The sequence below is a fragment of the Bufo bufo genome, chromosome 3 (genome assembly GCF_905171765.1).
Source record: "Bufo bufo chromosome 3, aBufBuf1.1, whole genome shotgun sequence".
Classification (NCBI taxonomy): Eukaryota; Metazoa; Chordata; class Amphibia; order Anura; family Bufonidae; genus Bufo; species Bufo bufo.
The window spans coordinates 367,379,030-367,404,013 of record NC_053391.1 but is presented as its reverse complement, the minus strand read 5'-3'; the positions used below and the strand labels follow the sequence as shown (position 1 = coordinate 367,404,013).

General features: G+C 42.8%; 2 protein-coding genes across 2 annotated transcripts in view; both read left to right on the top strand.

The window, feature by feature from the left end:
- TXLNA (taxilin alpha) overlaps positions 1 to 944 on the top strand; it is a 28,229-nt gene extending 27,285 nt beyond the window's left edge. Inside the window, exon 10 of the mRNA XM_040424556.1 lies at positions 372 to 944. Coding sequence (XP_040280490.1) covers positions 372 to 650 — 279 coding nt within the window. The 3' untranslated portion in view covers positions 651 to 944. The remainder of the gene's footprint in view (positions 1 to 371) is intronic.
- An 8,321-nt stretch (positions 945 to 9,265) lies between these two features.
- CCDC28B (coiled-coil domain containing 28B) overlaps positions 9,266 to 24,984 on the top strand; it is a 68,258-nt gene continuing 52,539 nt past the window's right edge. Inside the window, exon 1 of the mRNA XM_040421929.1 lies at positions 9,266 to 9,384. The gene's annotated coding sequence lies outside the window, so the exon portion shown is untranslated. The remainder of the gene's footprint in view (positions 9,385 to 24,984) is intronic.

The window sequence follows — 24,984 nt, the reverse complement described above, 5'->3', positions numbered from 1 at the left end:
GGCAGCACACGTTCGTGTGCAGGAGGCCTTATTTGTATAGCCAGCTTTACTTGGATAGAAAAGGGCTTATCAAACATAGGCACCATTTTTTTAGGCTGACCACGCTAACTTGCTGCAACTGTCTACCCTTCATAGTACTTTGTGCATCTACCATTCTGTGTCTAATGCAGTTTTTCTCTCTGTACCATTACTGCCGCTGTGAATCCTTTTCTATATGCTATTGCCCAGCTAGCCCTTTTTATTCTATCCTCGATGCAAACTCACAAACTTCTGTATTGTTTAGTAGCCCACTACCAGGACCAGTCACGCCTCTTAGAGATTTGTAAATTATAACTAAATTGTAACAAAAATATCTTAAAATTGCCTTCCAGAAAACTCTTCGTGACAAAGAGCATGAAGCTTTGCAGGCCAAGATCCAAAAATTGGAGAAGCTGTGCCGGGCATTACAGACAGAGCGTAATGATCTGAACAAGAAGGTGCAGGGCCTCAGTGGACCTCCAGCCCCTGCGACAGAGACCACCCCAGATGATTGCGCGGCATGTACAGCACCCGCCAGCAGTGAGAATGTACAACTGAACAGTGGTGGGTGCGGGCAGAATACACTTGAAGTCACAGCACCCTCTCCTCTTCCATCTGCCGCAACTGAATAACACTGACGGGAGTGATGCTACATATGTAATGTCCTCATTCCTTTTATAAAATGGCTTCCACTTTTATACCCTCCTTAAACACTCACCTTTCCTTTTTTGCTTTTACATTATTCTTTTTTTACTTTTAAAATGCAGATATGAAACTTTCCTGTAAACCAGTCTGCATACGATCCCTGGAGCAGCATTCATTTTGCAGGTGGCCCATGCGCAGTGTAGTTTATTTTGCTGTTAGACACTATTTTTGTCCTGATTCATTCTAAAGAAACTAATGTAATAAAGGCCTAGTAACTATTAGTGTAAAGTATTTACATCTGCTGGAAACTGGTGCGAAGGGTCCCAGCTAGGACTTGCTCACCAGTCACTGATGCATATAAGTGAGTCGACCCTGAAGTGTGCATCATGCATGCAGTGTGAAAGAGTCCGTGCTCTCGGTGCTAACACCTTGTAGACAATCCCCTAACCCACAGGTTAGGGCAGGGGTGGATGTATGAAAAACAAAGAAATTGGGATATTGGAACGGTTGACCATAGCAATGTTATCAGGTGGCCATTTTTTTATGACCTGCTGGAGAATGAGAGTTGGAATCTGGCTGCCACAGATAACACTGCAATTTTTAACAAATGACCTCTACTTCTTCTTATTCCCACATAAGCAGAGCACAGCAGACGCTCTATACTAAAAAGTGCTTTGTGAGAAGATAGCACAGAACAAGTACTGCAGTCCACTGGTTTCCTAATTGATGACTTTGGGAAGCTTTATTATATTCCATTGTCCATCTGCTAATATGGACACTACATTCATTTGTTTATACCCATATAAGGGATTGTATGAAGTTAGAAACAAAAAATTGTCTATTATATTTTCCCCAGGAACAGAGCCTGTTATAGATGGGCTGTGCGCAATGAGCCACGCAGCTGACGGCAGTACTGTCTAATCATTACTTTCTGATAGCACGTGCAGCATATGAACTGTACCTGCTATGCTCAACCTGTGAAGTAACATTCCGTCTGCCTCCGTATCGTTTTCAGTATTCTCATTGCTGAATGGTACCTATCCCAACATGGTGCTGTAAGCTTTGCTATGTGTTCTTGCACATACGTATATTCTGCTTAGTGTAGAATTCTTTCTTGTGCACACACAGGAAGTGTTTAACTATCACTTATGGTTGTGGTGCGAACACTGACGTTCTTAAGACATTATGGCTGTTATGTCTTTTCAAATGAAAGAAAACCTTTCCACTCTTATGTGTGTCATGTTTGAAGGCCACTCCGTATGTCATATAGCTTATTACAGAAAAATAATTGCTATTCATGAACCAGATTGATTACTGAAATATCCCAGGATTCTTTTTGTTAGTACCTTGGAAAGACATCCCATATCTTAAAAGGATTGTCTGGTAGTTTTGGGGAGAGAGGGGCTGCAAATGTTTTAAAGGGGTTTTCCAATGTCTAGATATTGATGACCTATTCTCGGGATAGGTCCTCAATATCAGATCGATGGTAGTCCAGCACCCTACTTTCTCACCGATCAGCTGTTCTGGGTATCAAGTGGCTTCGGGAACTATACAGTTAATGGAGCAGGAAGCACAATGTTCCGTACTGGGGTACTGCATCTCGGCTACCATTCAAATGAATGTGATCTGAGCTGCTGTATGGTGTCCTGCATGGGTGGCTGCCCAAAGCAGCTGATTGATGGGGGGGTGCTGGGTGTTGGACCCCCAATAATTTTATATTCATGACCTAACTATTGGAAAATCCCTTTAATAAAACAAAGAGAACAGTACTCGCCTCTGTTGATGGGCAAATGCTCTGGTGGCCCTCGGCAGTGTTTGTTTCCAGGCTGCTAGAGATGACATTCCATATTAGCATGTGACCGCTGCAGCCAGTCAGTGGCCTCCGGTCATGTGCTGTACTTATTGGCATCACTCAGTGGCATTTGCGCCTTTTTTTTTTTTTCAAATTACTGGACAATCAGCACAGAAATAAGCCTAGCTCTATGCCATCTTCAAGATATTATGAATAAATTGTGTTGTCATCATTTACAGTCAAATAATGGTTTACCCAGTATGTAACTGATGTTAAAAGGTTAACTGCTGCTACATTTCAGGGTTTGTCAAATGGGGACCGTAATAAAAGCCTCCTCAGCCCAGCATCTGTACTGTCATTTTAGAGGTTCTAGTGTGGCAACGCATGTACGCCAGCACTTGGGTACCAAAGAGATTGCCCTACTCTGTGAGTTAGGCAAGCAGGCTGATCATTGTTCTGATGGAAGTAGAGTGTATGATTGAAATAAATAAATTGTGGCTTTCTATTCCATCAGTTTGATTTCTTTATCTGAAAACTCTGTAGCTTAAGTCCAATGGACAAACGGACCATGCCAACCATATTACTATGGTGATTGTGCAAGATATAGGCTTATATACATTGGCATTAGATAGTATCCTGCCTGGTCTGCAAAGAATTGGAGAACATACAGTACATATCGATTTTCCAATGTGGTGTAGCCTTAGGGCTCATTCAGACTAGACATATTCACATCCGTGTGCTGTCTGAGCATAGAATGGATAAGCACCCAGAAAGAACTCCGACAAAGAATAGTCAGTCGGCCAATTCACTGATATGTAGGCCATCGATTCAGAGAAAATTGCATCATGCACTATGTTGATCCGATTTTCATGCTAACCCCACCTTACTTAAGTCAGTGGAAAAACCGGACAACACATGGATGTCATCTGTGTGCTGTCAGTTTTTCACAGATGGCTGGTAGGAAACGCTGGGTGGGCATTCTTCAGTTCACCATAAGGAAGGAGAAAACGGACATGGAAAGCAACTGAATGTAGTTGGAGACGAAACTGATTCAACATGGATGGAAAATCGCCAGTTTTTAGTGGACAGAACACAGGTTTTGCATCACTCATCTAATAAGTACTTAGCTGTTTCTGTTTAAAAGGATTTTCCCTACTTGGGGCTCATGCACACAAACGTCTTTTGCTTGGCGGATCTGCAAAATATGGATACTGGCTGTGTGCATTCCGCGGAATGGAATGGTAGGCCCATAATAGAACAGTCCTATCCTTGTCCGTAAAGCGGACAATAATAGGACATTTTTTTTTTTTTTGCGGAACAGACATGCCGACATGGAATGCACACTGAGTCCTTTTAATTTTTTTGCGGCCATTGAAGTGAATGGCTGCAAAAAAACAGAACGGACAAAAAATATGTTCATGTGCATAAACCCTTACAATACCTTTATGGTAGAAGAGTACCCTGAAAATATGTTGATCATAGGTTTTCCTATAGCCGGAACAGTCAAATCGGAAATTTCATAGGATTAAATTGCACTTTCTTTGTTTATTTGAGGGGGTAATCTCATGATGAATGGCAGCAGTAGTGTTGTGCTGTAAAGCCACTCATTTTATGGTGTGTTCACATTTGTGTTCACATTTGCCCTAATATTATGTAAGGGCAATATATATATATTATATACAGTGGATATAAAAAGTCTACACACCCCTGTTAAAATGTCAGGTTTCTGTGATGTAAAAAAAAAAATGAGACAAAGATAAATCCTTTCAGAACTTTTTCCACTTTTACTGTGACCTATAAACTGTACAACTCAATTGAAAAACAAACTGAAATCTTTTAGGTGGAGGGAAGAAAAAATATAAAAATAAAATAATGTGGTTGCATAAGTATGCACACCCTCTTATAACTGGGGATGTAGTGTTCAGAATTAAGCAATCACATTCAAAATCATGTTAAATAGGAGTCAGCATACACCTGCCATCATTTAAAGTGCCTCTGATTAACCCCAAATAAAGTTCAGCTGCTCTAGTTGGTCTTTCCTGAAATTCTCTTAGTTGCATCCCACAGCAAAAGCCATGGTCCACCAGAGAGCTTCCAAAGCATCAGAGGGATCTCATTGTTAAAAGGTATCAGTCAGGAGAAGGCTACAAAAGAATTTCCAATGCATTAGATATACCATGGAACACAGTGAAGACAGTCATCATCAAGTGGAGAAATATGGCACAACAGTGACATTACCAAGAACTGGACATCCCTCCAAAATTGATGAAAAGACGAGAAGAAAACTGGTCTGGGAGGCTACCAAGAGGCCTACAGCAACATTAAAGGAGCTGCAGGAATATCTGGCAAGTACTGGCTGTGTGGTACATGTGACAACAATCTCCCGTATTCTTCATATGTCTGGGCTATGGGGTAGAGTGGCAAGACGAAAGCCTTTTCTTACGAAGAAAAACATCCAAGCCAGGCTACGTTTTGCAAAAACACATCTAAAGTCTCCCAAAAGCTTGTGGGAAAAGGTGTAATGGTCTGATGAAACCAAGGTTGAACTTTTTTGCCATAATTCCAAAAGATATGTTTGGCCCAAAAACAACACTGCACATCACCAAAAGAACACCATACCCACAGTGAAGCATGGTGGTGGCAGCATCATGCCAAGGGGCTGTTTCTCTTCAGCTGGAACTGGGGCCTTAGTTAAGCTAGAGGGAATTATGAACAGTTCCAAATACCAGTCAATATTGGCACAAAACCTTCAGGCTTGTGCTAGAAAGCTGAACATGAAGAGGAACTTCATCTTTCAGCATGACAACGACCCAAAGCATACATTCAAATCAACAAAGGAATGGCTTCACCAGAAGAAGATTAAAGTTTTGGAATGGCCCAGCCAGAGCCAAGACATGAATCCGATTGAAAATCTGTGGGGTGATCTGAAGAGGGCTGTGCACAAGAGATGCCCTCGCAATCTGACAGATTTGGAGTGTTTTTGCAAAGAAGAGTGGGCACATGTGCCATGCTAATAGACTCATACCCAAAAAGACTGAGTGCTGTAACAAAGTATTAGTTTAATGAGTGCTTCAACAAAGTATTAGTTTAAGGGTGTGCACACTTATGCAACCATATAATTTTATTTTTATATTTTTTCTTCCCTCTACCTAAAAGATTTCAGTTTGTTTTTCAATTGAGTGGTAGAGTTTATAGGTCACATTAAAGGTGGAAAAAGTTCTGAAATGATTTATATTATCACAGAAACCTGACATTAACAGGGGTGTGCAGACTTTTTATACCCACTGTATGTGCCCTCTATTATAGAAGCAGAAGGAAAATAGTGAAAGCGCTGATTCCGTCAAATGATTCACACGAATGCTGCTCCATCAATTTTATTTTCCATCTGGAAGCCTGGCATATTACCGGACAGAAGAGCGCAGCTTTCTACTCAATTTTGTCTGGATTCTTTTTAACGAAATATATGATGGAGACTCCTAACACAGACTGTCGTTTTGCGATGTGGATTTTGGATACATGGTAAAGCGCGGCTTCTACATGTTTTTCCTGTACAACCTGAATTGCCAAAAACAACATAAAAAAACCCGACATGGCAAAACACGTGAGAATGAACCCAGAACAAATCAATTTCTGATGAGGTCATTGCATAGTATTATGTATATTTCCTGCCATCTAGGGTAGTTTATATGCCCGTGATGGCAGAATTCTTCACCTACACAAGGAAATCATCCCTTTATTTATAGGCAAACAGTAAGTATCAGGTACAGTATAAACAAATGGAAACGAGCAGTGAAAGAAAAGTAAAGCAGAACAAAGAAGCTGCTGCATATTTAATGTTGCTATCACTAGACATTAAGGCTAGGTACAAACAGTTTTTTAGGCACTGAATCCAGGCTAAAATGCATGCAGAACTTCACCATTGCTTTCAATGGGGAATCTGCATGTTAATCCATACAGCGCTGTTTTTTTAATGCACATGGCTTTCGAAATCACACTGCGGAAAAAAGCGCTCTATCCATTTTTGACGCAGAATCCGCATCCAGAATTCCACTGAAAATGGGCAGAAATAAAAATCCTCACTGAAACTGCACCCAAAATTGTGTTAAAAAACACATCAGGAAAAGAAAACGCATGGAAAAAACCTGATTCTGATTCCGCATAAGGATTATTTCGGCACTGAACATGCTTCATGTGGACCTAGCCTGACGGAATTTGCACACATTGCAGGTAAGGAGCGTAAAAACTGCAGCATTAGGCTACATGCACATGACCGTTCCGTTTTTTGCGGTGCGCAAAACAAGGAGGGCGTCCGTGTGCGTTCCACAATTTGTGGAACGGCACGGACAGCCTTTAATATAACTGCCTATTGTCCGCAAAGCGCGGACAAGAATAGGACAGGTTATATTTATTTTGCGGGGCCACGGAACGGAGCAACGGATGTGGACAGCACACGGAGTGCTGTCCGCATCTTTTGCGGCCCCATTGAAGTGAATGGGTCCACATCCAAGCCGCAAAAACTGCGGCTGTAATGCGGACCAAAACAACGGCCGTATGCATGAGGCCTTAGGCAGTAACTCTCATGTACACTTTGCATTATTTATTTTTTTGCCTAATCGGACCTACTGTCCGGATTTAGAAATCTGCAGCATGTCAATTATGTTTGCGGTTTTAGGTGCGGATTTCACCTTTTTCAAAGGAAGGGTGAGACATGTGGCAAAATCACTTTAAAAACCATAATTAGAAATTGCGGGTTTTGGTGTGGTTACTGTGCGGAAATGCACAGAAATCATGAGGAAATCTGTGTGGATTTTTTGTTAGTATAAGGGCTCATGCACACGACCGTTGTGTGCATCCGCGGCCATTGTTCCGTTTTCCGTGTTTTTCTGCGGACCCATTGACTTTCAATGGGTCCGTGGAAAAATCGGAAAATGCAACGTTTTTCATCAGCGTCCGTGATCCGTGTTTCCTGTCCGTGAAAAAAATATGACCTGTCCTATTTTTTTCACGGACAACGGTTCGCGGACCCATTCAAGTCAATGGGTCCGTGAAAAACCACGGATGCACACAAGATTGTCATCCGCGTCCATAATCCGTGTACGTTTTTTTTCAATCATTTTAAAGGCATACTTGACTTAGAATTTTTTTTCACTTTTCATGTCCGTGGATCCTCCAAAAATCAAGGAAAACCCACGGAAGAAAAAACGGACACGGATCACGGAACAACGGAAGCCCGTTTTGCGGACCGTGAAAAAATACTGTCGTGTGCATGAGGCCTAACTGCACCCCTGTGCAGACACCCTGGGGCTACTCGCAAGTTGCAGCAATCCAAGATCACAAAAAAAAGGCTGCACTGCTACACAGGGATCTTTGGTTGCATGACAGGTGACGTGCCCAACATCAACAGTGTAAGGCTAGGGCAGGGATGGCCAACCTGAGGCTCTCTAGCTGTTGCAAAACTACAACTCCCAGCATGCCCAGATTGTCTACAACTATCAGCCTTTAGCAGAGCATGGTGGGAATTGTAGTTTTACAACAGCTGGAGAGCCGCAGGTTGGCCAGCCCTGGGCTAGGGCTACACGACGACATGTGTCACGCGACACAGAGTGCACAACTACACTGCAACATGTGTCGCGCAACAATTTTTATAACAATAGTCTATGGTGTCGCATTGTGACATACTGCGACAGTCGCAGAAAAATCCATTTTGAATGGATTTTTTGCGACTGTCATGTCGCAGTCACAGCATGTCGCAGTGCGACGCCATAGACTATCATTATAAAAATTGTGCGACAAAATGTTGTGCAACAAATGTCGTCCTGTAGCCCTCGCCTAATAGTGCAGCTTTTTTTGAGATTTTGGATTGCGCAAGTTGCTCTTAAACCCAATTAGGTTTGATAGCTGCACTGCTACACAGTGATTGTTGTGGCCAAGATCGCTGTGTAGTCCTAGTCTAACACTTTAAGGCCTCTTGCACACGGCCGTTGTGTGCTCGTGGTCGATATTGCGGCCTGCAAAACACGGGCACCGGCCCATGTGCACTGCGCATCACAGAATCGGACCCATTCACTTAAATGGGTCCACATTCATGGAGATGCGGAACGGAAGCACGGATTGGGGAATCCCACGGAAGCACTACAGAGTGCTTCCATGGTGTTTCTGTCCGTGCCTCTGCACCGGGAAAAAAAAGAACTTGTTCTATTTTTTTGCGATGCGGACGGATCACGGACCCATTCAAGTTGATCGGGTCTTAATCCGTCCTGGACGTTGCCCGTGCATTAGGGATCACAAATTGCGGTCCCCAATGCACGGAATGGCCGCACAACATTCGTGTGTAAGAGGCCTAACAAAGATTTAGCAGAGAACACACCAATGATTAATATACTGTTATTTTGGGAAAAACTTTTGTCCCAAACTTCCTATTCTGGCTGCGCCTGAATTCTTAGCTCCTTGTGTGAAGACCGGGCAGGACTATATTTGTACTGGATTACAGATGATTAAGAGGATGAGAGCGGCCAAGATCGCTGTGTAGTCCTAGTCTAACGCCTTAAAAAGACCTAACAGGGAACACACCAATGATTAATATACTGTTATTTTGGCGGAAAACTATTGTCCCAAACTTCCTACTGAATTCTTAGTGGTGACTGGGCACAGCTATATTCGTACTGGATTAGGGATGACTAAGAAGAGGAGGATGAGAGCGTTGAGGGAGGCGTATCGTATGTGGGAACGAGTGGTTTCCACAGGGATGCCCAGCACTGTGAGGGAGAATAGAAAGAGGAGGGAGCACTGGAGGAGGAGACAGAGGAGGACGCTGTGACAGAGTGTTGTGGTACTGGGATAATGGAGGCGTGATTAGTACACAAAGTACATAGAGATCAGTGAGGAGGAAGAATCATCCGTCTTCAGCTAACTTCCTCCAGCTCAGCCAGGTAATGTCTACTTTCACTTGTCTGGGTCTTATAATAGCCAGGGATGTGTGGTGAACCTTGCTTTCATCAGAATGGGAACATGAAAGCCTCCTGTCTTCTCCCGTCATGTCTTCTTTATGTTTGGTCATGGAGCCCTGCCTAAACCATCTGCTCCTTGCTGGGTTCTTTACCAGCCACTCCCTGCTCCTGTCCGGCGTACCTGTGTGCCCACTTCTCTCATCACCTATAGGGTATAAATCATTTCTAGATTTTGGTGTGGCTACCGGGGGATATTATACTGTGTGTATTATAATTGCAGGCATCTATCGGTTAAATACACCAAATGACAAACTTCTCATCATTAAGTCTGATGGATCAATAATCTAGCTGAGGGCAGGTCAGTATAAAGTCCGTGAGTGGTTTTTAAGACATCTTCCAGAATCAAGGCAAGGCTCTTTATCAACCGAGGGGAAAGGGTTCCGATTGTAGTGGTAACCCTATGTTTAAATAACCTGCCCAAGGCAGAGTATTGGCCCCATTTCTGGCATGCAGCCCTGTGAGGAACATCCCTGGAAAATGGCTCATGATACGTGATGAATGCCAAAGTCGTTTATACATATGTAGGTTTAAAGAGGGTTGTCCAACATTTTTTATTTTTTTTGCAAAGCACCAGAGAGCTGCAGGCTGTATAAAATGAATTCAGCCGATTCAGACCACTGCACCTGCGAAGGTCATGTGCTGTTCATCAATCATATGACAGCTGCAGCCAGTCCCTGGCCTCAGGGGTCACAAATGGGGATTGACTTCAGAGTCGCATCAGAAGTGGATCCAGGAGGAAGGAGAAATAGAAGTCTTTCCTTTATATTTTTTATTTCCTTCAATCCACTTCTTGAATTGGCAAAAAAAATGCCACAAAAACCTGTGTGTGAACCCACCCTAATGGTGCATGCACACGGTGAAGATTTATATGCAATAATGCCTCATTCACACGTCAGTGTTTTCCGTCAATGATTGGCATCATGCACACGGCCGTTGTTTTGGTCCGCATACAAGCCGCAGTTTTGTCGGCTCAGATGCGGACCCATTCACTTCAATGGGGCCGCAAAAGATGCGGACAGCACTCTGTGTGCTGTCCGCATACGTTGCTCCGTTCCGTGGTCCGCAAAAAAAATATAACCTGTCCTATTCTTGTCCACGCTTTGCGGACAAGAATAGGCAGTTATATTAAAGGCTGTCCGTGCCGTTCTGCAAATTGTGGAATGCACACGGATGCCATCCGTGTTTTGCGGATCCGCGATTTGCGGACTGCAAAACACACAGCGGTCGTGTGCATGAGGCCATTGTGAGCCAAAACCAGGACTGGAGCCTCCACAGACATAAGGTATAAGGGAAAGATCTGCACCTGTTCTATGGCTAAAAATCACTGATGGAAAACACTGACCGAACACTGACGTGTGAATAAGGCATAAATCTGCATGAAATCCGCACCAAAGACTTTGGGCCAGATTAATCATTACTCTGACAGCTCACTCCACTTTAACATATGGCTAAAGTCAGTTTTAGCCAAGTCAGATTTATGATCGGCCCTTTAAGACTGTAATAAATGTGGTTTGACAGTAGCAGTTTATCCGTCAGTAAGCAGCTTTACGAAAAAGTCGCACGTTTTTATGAAAAAGTCGCATGTTCTATTAAAAAGTCTCATAAGATAAGCATGGTCCTCACTGGAGAGAAATTGCGACTTTTTTGCGACTTTTTAAATAGTCCCAATAGTAAATCTGTCTAGAGATTCATTTACATAAGAAAACACGACCACTTTCAGAAAACTGGCGAGCATAGTGCAGAGCAGAAAAAGTCGCAAATTTGTGCGCAGTTTTAGCGTTTGGGACTTTTTTGGGGACTTTTTCACTCCATTATTCTGACCTGAGCTAATGATAAATCTGGCCCTATCTGTTTATCTTAACATCCCCATTGCAGTCTATAGGAAAAACCACTATACAGCAGATGCGGAATTGCACAAACTGACCTGCTGCACAACAGGTGAGCTTCCACACAAGAAGAAAAAGCAAAGTGTGCCTGAGATTTATCAACTCTTATACACTTTGCTGGTACTCTATTTCGCTTCTGTTTTTCCGCATGAAAATCTGAGCTGGAAAAACATAATCCACATCAAATTCCACCTTTCATTTTTCACAGCTCCTTTGGAAAATAAAAAGTGGTTGCTATGGGCGACTAAGCCAGTTCTACTTTAGCTAAGTTTGATAAATCTCCCCCAAAATCTGCATCCAGAATTCCGATTGTGAAAATGGCACAAATAAACGGGTTAAAAAACGCATCAGGAAAAAGCACCAGATTTTTTTAAGTACAGAAAATACTCCATGTGAATCTACCTTTAATGTGTTTTTCTGAGCTTCTTCACATGAAAAAAGGAAAGAAAATGCTAAGGAAAAACTGTGATTCATGTAATCTGGATCAAACATCCTATTCACACATTACAGATAAAAACCATAAGAATTTTGAGTTACTTAGTGGTTAATACAAACCGTAGCATGTCATAACCATCAGGTTTAGGGCTCATTCACACGACTGTCCGGGCCCATTCATTTCAATGGGGCCACAAAAGATGCGGACAGCACAACATGTGCGTGTGCTGTCCGCATCCGTTGTTCTGTTCTGCGGCCCCGCGAAAAATATAGAGCATGTCCTATTCTTGTCTTAGGCCTCCTGCACACGAACGTGTGTACCCAGTGGTAGTGCTGCGGGCCGCATGGAGGCAAATGACCCATTTCTGACTTAACTTATCCTAAATAAATACTAAAAATAATGACATGACAACTTTGTGGTGGAATAAAAATGGCCGCAATGCTTTATTAAGGGTAAATAAATTAATAAATAATTAAAACTTAAAATTCATAAATAAATAACCATTAAAAATTTCCAATAATTACCGAAATCCACTCAGCAATAGCTGAGTGATACAGCCCCTCTAATAAAGCAAAGCGACAAAAGCATAAGAATAGGGCGGGAGGGCGGGGCGACGATCCGGTCTTGATAAAACTGGCCCAGAAGCGCCGCCGAAACCCTCTTTTTAAGGACTGAACTTTCCCGCCGCTGACATTCAAAACCAATCAGCTGTCCAGAAATCTCCCCCAGCAACCAGCTGCACCAATCAGAGAGGATCACTGCTTGACATCCAAGGCTCAGGTGAGACCGGATAAAACCAGCTGATTCTGACAGGACTTAACCCTTTCATAAAAACCTGAAATAAAAGAGCGGGAAAACAAGAAAAGGAGGGGGTGGAGATAGAAAAACCAGCAAAAACATACAAAAACACATAATAATGGTGTCATTGCCCCCATGTGTCCCCCAAGCGAAACGCTCTGGGGGGCCTGAACAATACACGAACACTGTCTGTGGGGAAGCCACATCGGATTAACAGTATATTTTATGATTTCAAGAAATATTGGATAGATAATTAAGACCCACTTTGCATGAAGATAATTAAAGTCCTGTAGTGAGTTATTTGCATATGAAAGGCCACCAGACAAAGGACCAACACACTGCCTGCTTTGAAGCACCAGAGAACGATTCAAGAGTATAAATAAACTAGTTACATAATCAGTTATGGTGATTAGTTAGGGTGATTTTCATACTAGTTCATTTGTTTTATATTGTAGTCATTTGAGTGATAAAATTGTCATACTATTTGTCCTTTCACCCTTCCATGCACTGCACTACTGCTGTACTTAGAAGGGACCTCATCTTCACACTCCATCAAAACAACCTCCAGCAGAGCACGAAAAGATTCACATCATAGTACAGAGTGATGTCACAGTACAGGAATAATGCACAGAGTGATGTCACAGTACAGGAATAATGCACAGAGTGATGTCACAGTACAGGAATAATGCACAGAGTGATGTCACAGTACAGGAATAATGCACAGAGTGATGTCACAGTACAGGAATAATCTCATATCACAGTGAACAAATAACAAAACAGTGATATCATAGAAGAGGGATGATGCACACAGTGATGTCACAGTAGAGGGATGATGCACACAGTGATGTCACAGTAGAGGGATGATGCACATTATAATATTATAGCACAGGAATAACAGTGCATTGGAACCTTTCAGTTTTTTCACATTTTGTTATGTTGCTGCCTTGTGCAAACATAAAAGAAAATTTAAGTTTTCCCCATCTTTCTGCACTTAATACCCCATAATGAGAAAGTGAAAACAGAATTTTAGAAATGTTTGCACATTTATGAAAAAGGGAAAAAATAAAATTTTGCATGGCAATAAGAATTCAGACCCTTTCCTATGACACTTGAAATTTAGCTCTGGGGGCCTCCTATTTCTATTGATCCTCTTTGAGATGTTGCTACACCTTGATTGGAGTCCATCTGAGGTAAGTTCAGTGGATTGGACAGGATTTGGAAAGACACACTCAACTGTCAATATAAGGTCTCACAACTGACAATGCATATCAGAAAAGGGTACACAAAAATTCTGCTCCACTGTTCCCAAGAGCCTCAATAATTCTTAACCACCTCAGCCCCCAGTGGTTAAACACCCTGAAAGACCAGGCCACTTTTTACACTTCTGACCTACACTACTTTCACCGTTTATTGCTCGGTCATGCAACTTACCACCCAAATGAATTTTACCTCCTTTTCTTCTCACTAATAGAGCTTTCATTTGGTGGTATTTCATTGCTGCTGACATTTTTACTTTTTTTGTTATTAATCGAAATTTAACGATTTTTTTGCAAAAAAATGACATTTTTCACTTTCAGTTGTAAAATTTTGCAAAAAAAACGACATCCATATATAAATTTTGCTCTAAATTTATTGTTCTACATGTCTTTGATAAAAAAAAAATGTTTGGGTAAAAAAAAATGGTTTGGGTAAAAGTTATAGCGTTTACAAACTATGGTACAAAAATGTGAATTTCCGCTTTTTGAAGCAGCTCTGACTTTCTGAGCACCTGTCATGTTTCCTGAGGTTCTACAATGGCCAGACAGTACAAACACCCCACAAATGACCCCATTTCGGAAAGTACACACCCTAAGGTATTCGCTGATGGGCATAGTGAGTTCATAGAACTTTTTATTTTTTGTCACAAGTTAGCGGAAAATGATGATTTTTTTCTATTTTTTTTTTTTCTTACAAAGTCTCATATTCCACTAACTTGTGACAAAAAATAAAAACTTCCATGAACTCACTATGCCCATCACGAAATACCTTGGGGTCTCTTCTTTCCAAAATGGGGTCACTTGTGGGGTAGTTATACTGCCCTGGCATTCTAGGGGCCCAAATGTGTGGTAAGGAGTTTGAAATCTAATTTTGTAATAAATGACCTGTGAAATCCGAAAGGTGCTCTTTGGAATATGGGCCCCTTTGCCCACCTAGGCTGCAAAAAAGTGTCACACATCTGGTATCTCCGTACTCAGGAGAAGGTGGGGAATGTGTTTTGGGGTGTCATTTTACATATACCCATGCTGGGTGAGAGAAATATCTTGGCAAAAGACAACTTTTCCCATTTTTTTATACAAAGTTGGCATTTGACCAAGATATTTATCTCACCCAGCATGGGTATATGTAAAAAGACACCCCAAAACACATTCCTCAACTTCTCCTGAATACAGAGATACCAGATGTGTGACACTTTTTTGCAGCCTAGGTGGGCAAAGGGGCCCATATTCCAAACAGCACCTTTCGGATTTCACAGGTCATTTTTTACAGAATTTGATTTCAAACTCCTTACCACACATTTGGGCCCCTAGAATGCCAGGGCAGTATAACTACCCCACAAGTGACCCCATTTTGGAAAGAAGACACCCCAAGGTATTCCGTGAGGGGCATGGCGAGTTCCTAGAATTTTTTATTTTTTGTCGCAAGTTAGTGGAAAATGCTGATTTATTTTATTTTATTTTTTTTCATACAAAGTCTCATATTCCACTAACTTGTGACAAAAAATAAAAACTTCCATGAACTCACTATGCCCATCAGCGAATACCTTGGGGTCTCTTCTTTCCAAAATGGGGTCACTTGTGGGGGAGTTATACTGCCCTGGCATTCTAGGGGCCCAAATGTGTGGTAAGGAGTTTGAAATCAAATTCTGTAAAAAATGACGAGTGAAATCCGAAAGGTGCTCTTTGGAATGTGGGCCCCTTTGCCCACCTAGGCTGCAAAAAAGTGTCACACATCTGGTATCTCCGTATTCAGTAGAAGTTGGGGAATGTGTTTTGGGGTGTCTTTTTACATATACCCATGCTGGGTGAGATAAATATCTTGGTCAAATGCCAACTTTGTATAAAAAAATCGGAAAAGTTGTCTTTTGCCAAGATATTTCTCTCACCCAGCATGGGTATATGTAAAATGACACCCCAAAACACATTCCCCACCTTCTCCTGAGTACGGAGATACCAGATGTGTGACACTTTTTTGCAGCCTAGGTGGGCAAAGGGGCCCATATTCCAAAGAGCACCTTTCGGATTTCACTGGTCATTTTTTACAGAATTTGATTTCAAACTCCTTACCGCACATTTGGGCCCCTAGAATGCCAGGGCAGTATAACTTCCCCACAAGTGACCCCATTTTGGAAAGAAGAGACCCCAAGGTATTCGCTGATGGGCATAGTGAGTTCATGGAAGTTTTTATTTTTTGTCACAAGTTAGTGGAATATGAGACTTTGTATGAAAAAAAATCATAAAAAAAAAAATCATCATTTTCCACTAACTTGTGACAAAAAATAAAAAATTCTAGGAACTCGCCATGCCCCTCACGGAATACCTTGGGGTGTCTTCTTTCCAAAATGGGGTCACTTGTGGGGTAGTTATACTGCCCTGGCATTTTCCAGGGGCCCTAATGTGTGGTAAGTAGGTAAATGACCAGTGAAATCCGAAAGGTGCTCTTTGGAATGTGGGCCCCTTTGCCCACCTAGGCTGCAAAAAAGTGTCACACATCTGGTATCGCCGTATTCAGGAGACGTTGGGGAATGTGTTTTGCGGTGTCTTTTTACATATACCCATGCTGGGTGAGAGAAATATCTTGGCAAAAGACAACTTTTTCCATTTTTTTATACAAAGTTGGCATTTGACCAAGATATTTATCTCACCCAGCATGGGTATATGTAAAATGACACCCCAAAACACATTGCCCAACTTCTCCTGAGTACGGCGATACCAGATGTGTGACACTTTTTTGCAGCCTAGATGCGCAAAGGGGCCCAAATTCCTTTTAGGAGGGCATTTTTAGACATTTGGATACCAGACTTCTTCTCACGCTTTGGGGCCCCTAGAATGCCAGGGCAGTATAAATACCCCACATGTGACCCCATTTTGGAAAGAAGACACCCCAAGGTATTCAATGAGGGGCATGGCGAGTTCATAGAAATTTTTTTTTTTTTGGCACAAGTTAGCGGAAATTGATATTTTTTATTTTTTTCTCACAAAGTCTCCCGTTCCGCTAACTTGTGACAAAAATTTCAATCTTTCATGGACTCAATATGCCCCTCACGGAATACCTGGGGGTGTCTTCTTTCCGAAATGGGGTCACATGTGGGGTATTTATACTGCCCTGGCATTCTAGGGGCCCTAAAGCGTGAGAAGAAGTCTGGAATATAAATGTCTAAAAAATTTTACGCATTTGGATTCCGTGAGGGGTATGGTGAGTTCATGTGAGATTTTATTTTTTGTCACAAGTTAGTGGAATATGTGACTTTGTAAGAAAAAAAAAAATAATTCCGCTAACTTGGGCCAAAAAAATGACTGAATGCAGCCTTACAGGGGGGGGGGGGGGGGATCAATGACAGGGGGGTGATCAATGACAGGGGGGTGATCAGGGAGTCTATATGGGGTGATCACCCAACTGTCATTGATCACCCCCCTGTAAGGCTGCATTCAGACGTCCGTATGATTTTTACGGATCCGATCAGTCTATCAGTGGATCCGTAAAAATCATGCGGACATCTGAATGGAGCTTTACAGGGGGGTGATCAATGACAGGGGGGTGATCAGGGAGTCTATATGGGGTGATCACCACAGTCATTGATCACTCCCCTGTAAGGCTGCATTCAGACGTCCGTATGATTTTTACGGATCCGATCAGTCTATCAGTGGATCCGTAAAAATCATGCGGACATCTGAATGGAGCTTTACAGGGGGGTGATTAATGACAGAGGGGTAATCAATGACAGGGGGGTGATCAGGGAGTCTATATGGGGTGATCACCACAGTCATTGATCACGCCCCTGTAAGGCTGCATTCAGACGTCCGTATGATTTTTACGGATCCGATCAGTCTATCAGTGGATCCGTAAAAATCATGCGGACATCTGAATGGAGCTTTACAGGGGGGTGATCAATGACAGGGGGGTAATCAATGACAGGGGGGTGATCAGGGAGTCTATATGGGGTGATCAGGGGTGATCAAGGGTGAATAAGGGGTTAATAAGTGACAGGGGGGGGGTGTAGTGTAGTGGTGCTTGGTGCAACATATTACTGAGCTGCCTGTGTCCTCTGGTGGTCGATCCAAACAAAGGGGACCACCAGAGGACCAGGTAGCAGGTATATTAGACGCTGTTATCAAAACAGCGTCTAATATACCTGTTAGGGGTTAAAAAAATCACATCTCCAGCCTGCCAGCGAACGATCGCCGCTGGCAGGCTGGAGATCCACTCGCTTACCTTCCGATCCTGTGAACGCGCGCGCCTGTGTGCGCGCGTTCACAGGAAATCTCGCGTCTCGCGAGAGGACGCACCGGCGCGTCCACCCAGAACAACAGGACCGCCGCAAAGACGCAATCCTGCGTACGGCGGTCCTGAGGAGGTTAAATGGAAGAAGTTTGGAACAACCAGGACTCTTCCTATAGCTGTCTGCCCCACCCAAGTAAGTGCCTTGATAAGAGCTTGGGGATAAGTGCCTTGATAAGAGAGGTGACTAAAAACACAATGGTCACTCTGGTTGATCTCCAAAGATCCTGTGTGCAGATGGGAGAATCTTCTAGAACAGACATGCTCAACCTGCGGCCCTCCAGCTGTTGTAAAACTTTAACTCCCATCATTCCATACTGTAGGCTTATAGCTGTAGGCTGTCCAGGCATGCTGGGAGTTGTAGTTTTGCAACACCTGGAGGGCCACAGGTTGGGCATCCCTGTTCTAGAAGATCAATCATAACTGCAGCATTCCACCTATCTGGGCTTTATGGCACAGTGGCTAGAAAGAAGATGTTTTTTCCACAAAAGAAAAACTTGGCCTCAATTCTAACCATCATGCTTGGAGGAAACCAGGCACTGCTCAATACCATCCATACAGAGAAGTATGGGGGTGTCAGAATCATGCTGTAGGGGTCGTTTTCAGTGACTGGGACAGGGAAACTGGTCAAAATTGAGCGAAAGCTGAATAGATTAAAGTACAGAGATATTCTTAATGAAAACCTGATCCAGACTGGTCTGTAGTGGACCTCAGATTAGGCCAAAGTATTACCTTCCAAAAAGACAATGACCCTAAGAACACAATCAAGACAACACAGGAGAGGCTTAGGGACAACTCTGTGAATGTTCTTAAATGATCAAGCCAGAGCCCTGACTTAAACCAAATCGAACATCTCTAGAAAGATTTCAAAACGGTGGTCTACCGGAGGTCCCCATCCAACCTGACAGAGCTTGAGAGGATCTACAGAGAAGAATGTCCGAAATCCCCACATCCAAGTGTGCATAGCTTATGGCATCATACCCGAAAAGACTGAAGGCTTTAATCACTGTCAGGTGTTTCAACTAAGTGCTGAGTATAGGGTCTAAATACTTATGTCAATACAAGATTTCAGTTTTTCTTTTACAAAAAAGATCTCGAACATTCTGTTTCACTTTCTCATTATGGGGTATTGAGTTCATAACATAACAAAATGTGAAAAAAGTTTAAAGGGGTTATCCCATCTTAGACAATTGGGGCATATCGCTAGGATATGTCCCCCATTGTGTGATAGGTGCGGGTCCCAAAGGTGGGACCCGCACCTACAAGGAGAACGGAGCGGAGAAAGTGGAGGAGGGCGCACTGCGCATGCGCCCTCCATTCATTTCTATGGAGCCGCCGAAAATAGCCGAGCGCTGGCTCGGCTATTTCCTTCGGCCCCATAGAAATGAATGGGAGCGAGGCCGCTCATGCGCGGTGCGCTCCCATTCACTTCAATGGGAGAGGCGGGGAGCTGCGCCTGGTGGTGGACGGATCCTGGGAAACCCGGGGTCCTCCAGCCACAACTCGCCCGGCTCCGTTCTCGTTGTAGGTGCGGGTCCCAGAGGTGGGATCCGCACCTATCAGACAATGGGGGCATATCCTAGCAATATGCCCCCATTGTCTAAGATGGGATAACCCCTTTAAGGGTCTGAACTCTTTCTGAATATACTGTACACTGTGACAAAACAACATATAATGATGTCAAATGTAAGTATTACGATATCCCAATACTTGGTAATGCAAATATGTTATAGCACAGGAATACTGCAAAAAATTAATAAAAAATGCTGGAGAAAAAGGATGATGCCCACAGAAGTGGTAAACACAAGGTCCCATAGTAAAACTTGGGACCACATTCCATTTTTCATACCCGCTTCCATTATCCATAGTCATCACTAACTGCATCTTATATCTTAGTCGATTATTGTCTGCAAATCAGCTTTGCTGAGGAGAAATAGTACTCTCTGCAATGGGAGATTGAACAGTGGGTAACCTCAGCAGCTACTGGGTTAACCATTTATGGGCACTTGGAGAATGCTTCAGTGGAAGTCTCTAATGCAGTGGTTTATGTATCCTTGGAACCTGGCAAGGGCTTCCTGGAAGACAAGAGCTCTCACACCCAGTGGAGGGATGGTGGAGTGGTAGGGGGTTCCAGGGAGGGTCAAATATTTCCTCTTTAGATGACAGATGAGACCAGTAAACTTTGCAGTGCTGTTAGTGATGTTTTGCTCTGGTTTAATGCAGCTAAAGCGTTAATTCCAGGAGAATAGGACACCTCTTGATGTCTGGTTGATGATATCACATTAATAAATAGTTCCAACTGTCACAGGGGGCACTGTGTTAAGTGATGCCAGCCCGGCATACTTTCTAATGCCACCAGACAGATCTGATATCACAAAATCATTCATCCAGCGGATTATGTTAGCGAGAATGAAACATTCCATACAGCAGTGCATGAAAGAAACGGTCACATATTCAGATAAGAAGTGAATGTAAAGTGGAAATGTTTCTCACTGGGAAGGTAAAAATGACTCTATGTATACATATTCACATGACCGCATGTATTTTGCGGTCCACAATACGCGGATATCTAATATGTAAAGCTGAGTGTATGTGTGTATGTCTGCTAAAGGAATCCGCACCATCGCATTTACAATCATGAAATTTGGCACACGGGTACGTCGGGTGTCCGGGAAGGTTTTAGACCGGGTCTCAGCTCTGTAGCACATACCATTCCTGAGATATTCCCAAAAAATGCAAGTATGGCACATCACATGACCTACATTAGCCAATAGAAGCTTGCAGGTCTTTCTCCTTATATCCCAACTGCCATACACACAGTCACATGTCCCTGATCAGCCAATAGAAGCTAGCAGGCCCTTATTTTCCACATACACACAGTTTTACACCAGGTTTCCATAACAACCCAGCCATTTTTCTTCACTGCTACAGGTCAACTTTAAATGGTCAGGGCGCTGTGGATGACACTGTTAAGAGAGCCGAGTGCTGTGGAGGTGACAGTTAAGGGCCATTCAGTCCACCCTCAAAAGATGGACTTAAAAACCCCGCCCCCAGGACCTTCCCCCAACCCTGTTAGGCCACGCCCACTCCTTAGCTTATTTTCTATGGGATCGTTTCTGGGATCTGGCACATCAGTTGCAACACCAGAAATCTCCCTGCGCCGCACAGAAAAATGCAGCATGCATGTGGAACCGATTCTGTGTGGCAAAAGAAGGGGCAAACCAGGACTAGACATAAAGTTGGTTGAAAAGTTTTCTTTAAGAAAGTTGTGTCTAGCAAAGGAAACTGTGGCGCATGCAGAAAGCATGCACTATAAATGATGGCATAAATCAAGACACTTTCCAGGTGCAGTAAAACTGATATATCTCCCCCGCATCCCCGAGATAGATAGATATTAATTTAGTAAATTCAGGGCAGTATACTGTAACATACTGAAGAATACAGCCCTGATCAGATGCAATCACAGGCAAAATACACAATTACATCCAGTGACTGGTGATGTAGTCGTTCTCTTTCTTCATTTTCTCAATTTGACCCAAACTACCATCATACTTCTTGAATCCACGACTTGTCTCGGCAGTATTTGCTGCTCACTTTCTCAATATAAATTCCTCATCCCTGTGCCCTAACAGTATCATTCTGTTGCTACCCCCAATATTATACCTGCCCATGATGCCCTGTCCCCCAGATGCAGTACTGTAGACATACTTCTGAAATAACTATATAACCATAGTGATATTGACAAACAGATAATGCCCTAATATAATAGTGCTACATCAACGGTACCCTACAAAACTGGACCGTAATCACTGCTACAAATAGTGCCCCAGAAAATACAGTGTATATATAGTGGCTCTGATAGTATTTAATACCACACACACTAATGATGCCAAGCTAATAGTGCCCTGACAGAATTAGTGCCTCAACGTTAACCCTACCAAGTAGAATGTGCTCTGACATGAATAGGGCCACACAGTGCCACAAAACTAATTGTGCTCAGAGCTCTGTGCCCCAACAGTAAGGGACCACATGGTATCCTAAAATAATTGTGCCAGCAGAAGTGCCCCCAACCGTAACAGTGCCAAAACTGCTCCACAATGTAATTATGCCAAGCATCAGTAATAGTGCCTATGTGTGTTCCCCAAACTGCCCCAAAAATAATAATGCCCCCAAGAACAGTGCCTAATCCTGTGTACCTAAAAAAGTAAATAAATAAAAAATACTCACCTAACCCCTCCTTCTTTGGGCATTGTAACAGATCTCCTGGCACCCCGACCGGGTACCTCCGTCTATGGATGCTCCTAGCGCTTCCCGAGGACTCCAAGCACTCCACTTGACACCGTAAGCGCTGCAGACCCCACGAACCGCCGATGCTTGGTTGAGGTCTCGCAGTCTCCTACCCACCCTGGATCTACGACCAGGCTCCAGTGGGTGAACCTCTCCAAAATCCAGAGAGCAGGAACAGCTCTTACAAGAGCTAATAGTATAGCCAGGGGAGTATAGCAAATCTTCAGCGTACAGCAATCCCCAGTGTCGATCAGTTACCCAAACACCAGCCTCAACATGATGAAGGGTAAAACAGGAACTCTTAATTGAACACACAAGCATTGACTTATACACATTTTCCAACAAGGTTACCACCCACAGGGTTTTGTAAACACAACCAATAAACACGTACAATACACTCAGACACTCCCACACAAAATCCTCCCCTCTGCCTGTGATACAATTACCTTACACAATGGGTTGATGTAATTGCATCACAGGCAGGAGAATACACAATGTCTTCTGTCCTGGAGACAACCGAGGAGTAAGTCTATTATCTCTCAGGACAAAGGGAAATCGCCAATACACACGTGGAGACAATAGGACAGACATCACTACTTAAATATACAATGTCCCACCCTTTACAGTACACATAGACATTTAACATATCCCAAAATGGCACGAATTGGACCAGGGGTTCAAAAGTTAGTAAAACTCCTTTGTGAACAATGGAAGCATGGCTGATGAGAGGGCCCATAATCCTGGGGCAAGAGGCTGGTAACCAGGCTTCTCCACCACCCAGTGGCGAGGTTGGTTTCGCCACAGGCATGTAGTTTGTGCAGTCTGTGGACAACATAGGTAGGCTAAAAGCCTGCCCCCCTGTACTCTACAGTCCTAAAATGTAGTCTGCAAGGGTGAATGGGGGTGCATGGAGACAATGGCACCCATGCTTCACTATAGTTTTCAACTTCATAAAGTAAAAGTGGAGTTTGCCACTGAACCTGATCTATTTGGGACCCATCAGCAGTAAACTTGCTGATCATGACTGATGGGTTGCAGACCTACAGGTGAAACTCGAAAAATTAGAATATTGTGCAAAAGTCTATGTATTTCAGTAATGCAACTTAAAAGGAATTGCATTAATGCAGCTTAAAATTAGAATTTTGTGAAGAGGTTCAATATTCTAGGCTCAAAGTGTCACACTCTAGTCAGCTAATTAATCCATATCCCCTGAGCAGAGGGTACCTCAAAATTGTGACTTTGGGGTTTCATAAGCTGTAAGCCATAATCATCTAAATTAGAACAAATAAAGGCTTGAAATATCTCGCATTGCATGTAATGAGTCTCTCATATATTAGTTTTACCTTTTAATTTGGATTACTGAAATAAATGAACTTTGCAAGATATTCAAATTTTTTCAGTTTCACCTGTAGGTTGCACATGATGTCATGTGGTAGATGTGGCCAAGTAGAAGACTTGCAAAGTTCATTTATTTCAGTAATCCAAATTAAAAGGTAAAACTAATATATGAGAGACTCATTACATGCAATGCGAGATATTTCAAGCCTTTATTTGTTCTAATTTAGATGATTATGGCTTACAGCTTATGAAACCCCAAAGTTTACGCCACTCAGATCTGTTCAGTATAGTTTTCTTGTTCAGAAGAAAATGTATATAAAAGCAGCAGGAAAAGAAAATTCTGTATTTCCATCCCCACCCCCACTCATTGTCAAATGGCCCTAAAGAAGACCTACCACCTTATCAGGCTGAATGTTCTGATGCATTTCCTCTATGTTTCTGAGGTTTATCAGGGTACAAAAAAGTGAGAAATATGGCAACAATAATCTGTGTCCTGTCCTATTGATGTATGACACCCTGGTGTTCAGATGGGCGTTCCAACAGGTATGAGCATGCCAATGTACCCCACTGCACTGTACTGTATCTCTATGAACCCCCTATTTTATACTGATTTCTCATGGAATTTGTGACAAAACAAATCTCATGAGTGTCACAGAGGTATTCTCTCTTATAATCAATGTACTATGGCACCACACAGTCAACATACAGCTCCATATCACAGACCTTTAGAGACCCCATATGGCACTATACATGGGTCATACATGACTTTTTCATGTGTATAGGGCCTTAATGTTCGCGATAGCCGTGTCATATATTTAATAGGTTGTGCGGCACATGATAAATGAGAAAACAGGCAAAACTTCTGTACTTGGGTCTGACCTGATATGAGAAAATTCTGCTAGCTTCACCACTGGTTTAGCTTTATCTTACTTTGAGCTCCGTTGATGCACGATTTGATATCAAGTTCCTGTCTAGTTCATGAAAAATGACACATACTTAGCAAAAACTACATGCAAACTAATGCCACGCAACAGAATTCAATGGCAGCACATAATGGCATTTGCCACCAGGCAGTTTTTGACCATCTGTAAACTGTCACCGTGCATGAAATCTATGATATGCTGCAGAAGTGATACAACAGATAAAGCCATGCTTTCGGGCGACAATGCTTATGCTGCAACGAGCAGGACACTGGGTCAGAGGGGATGCTATGCAGTGGGTCAGGATATATGTGTAGTAGTT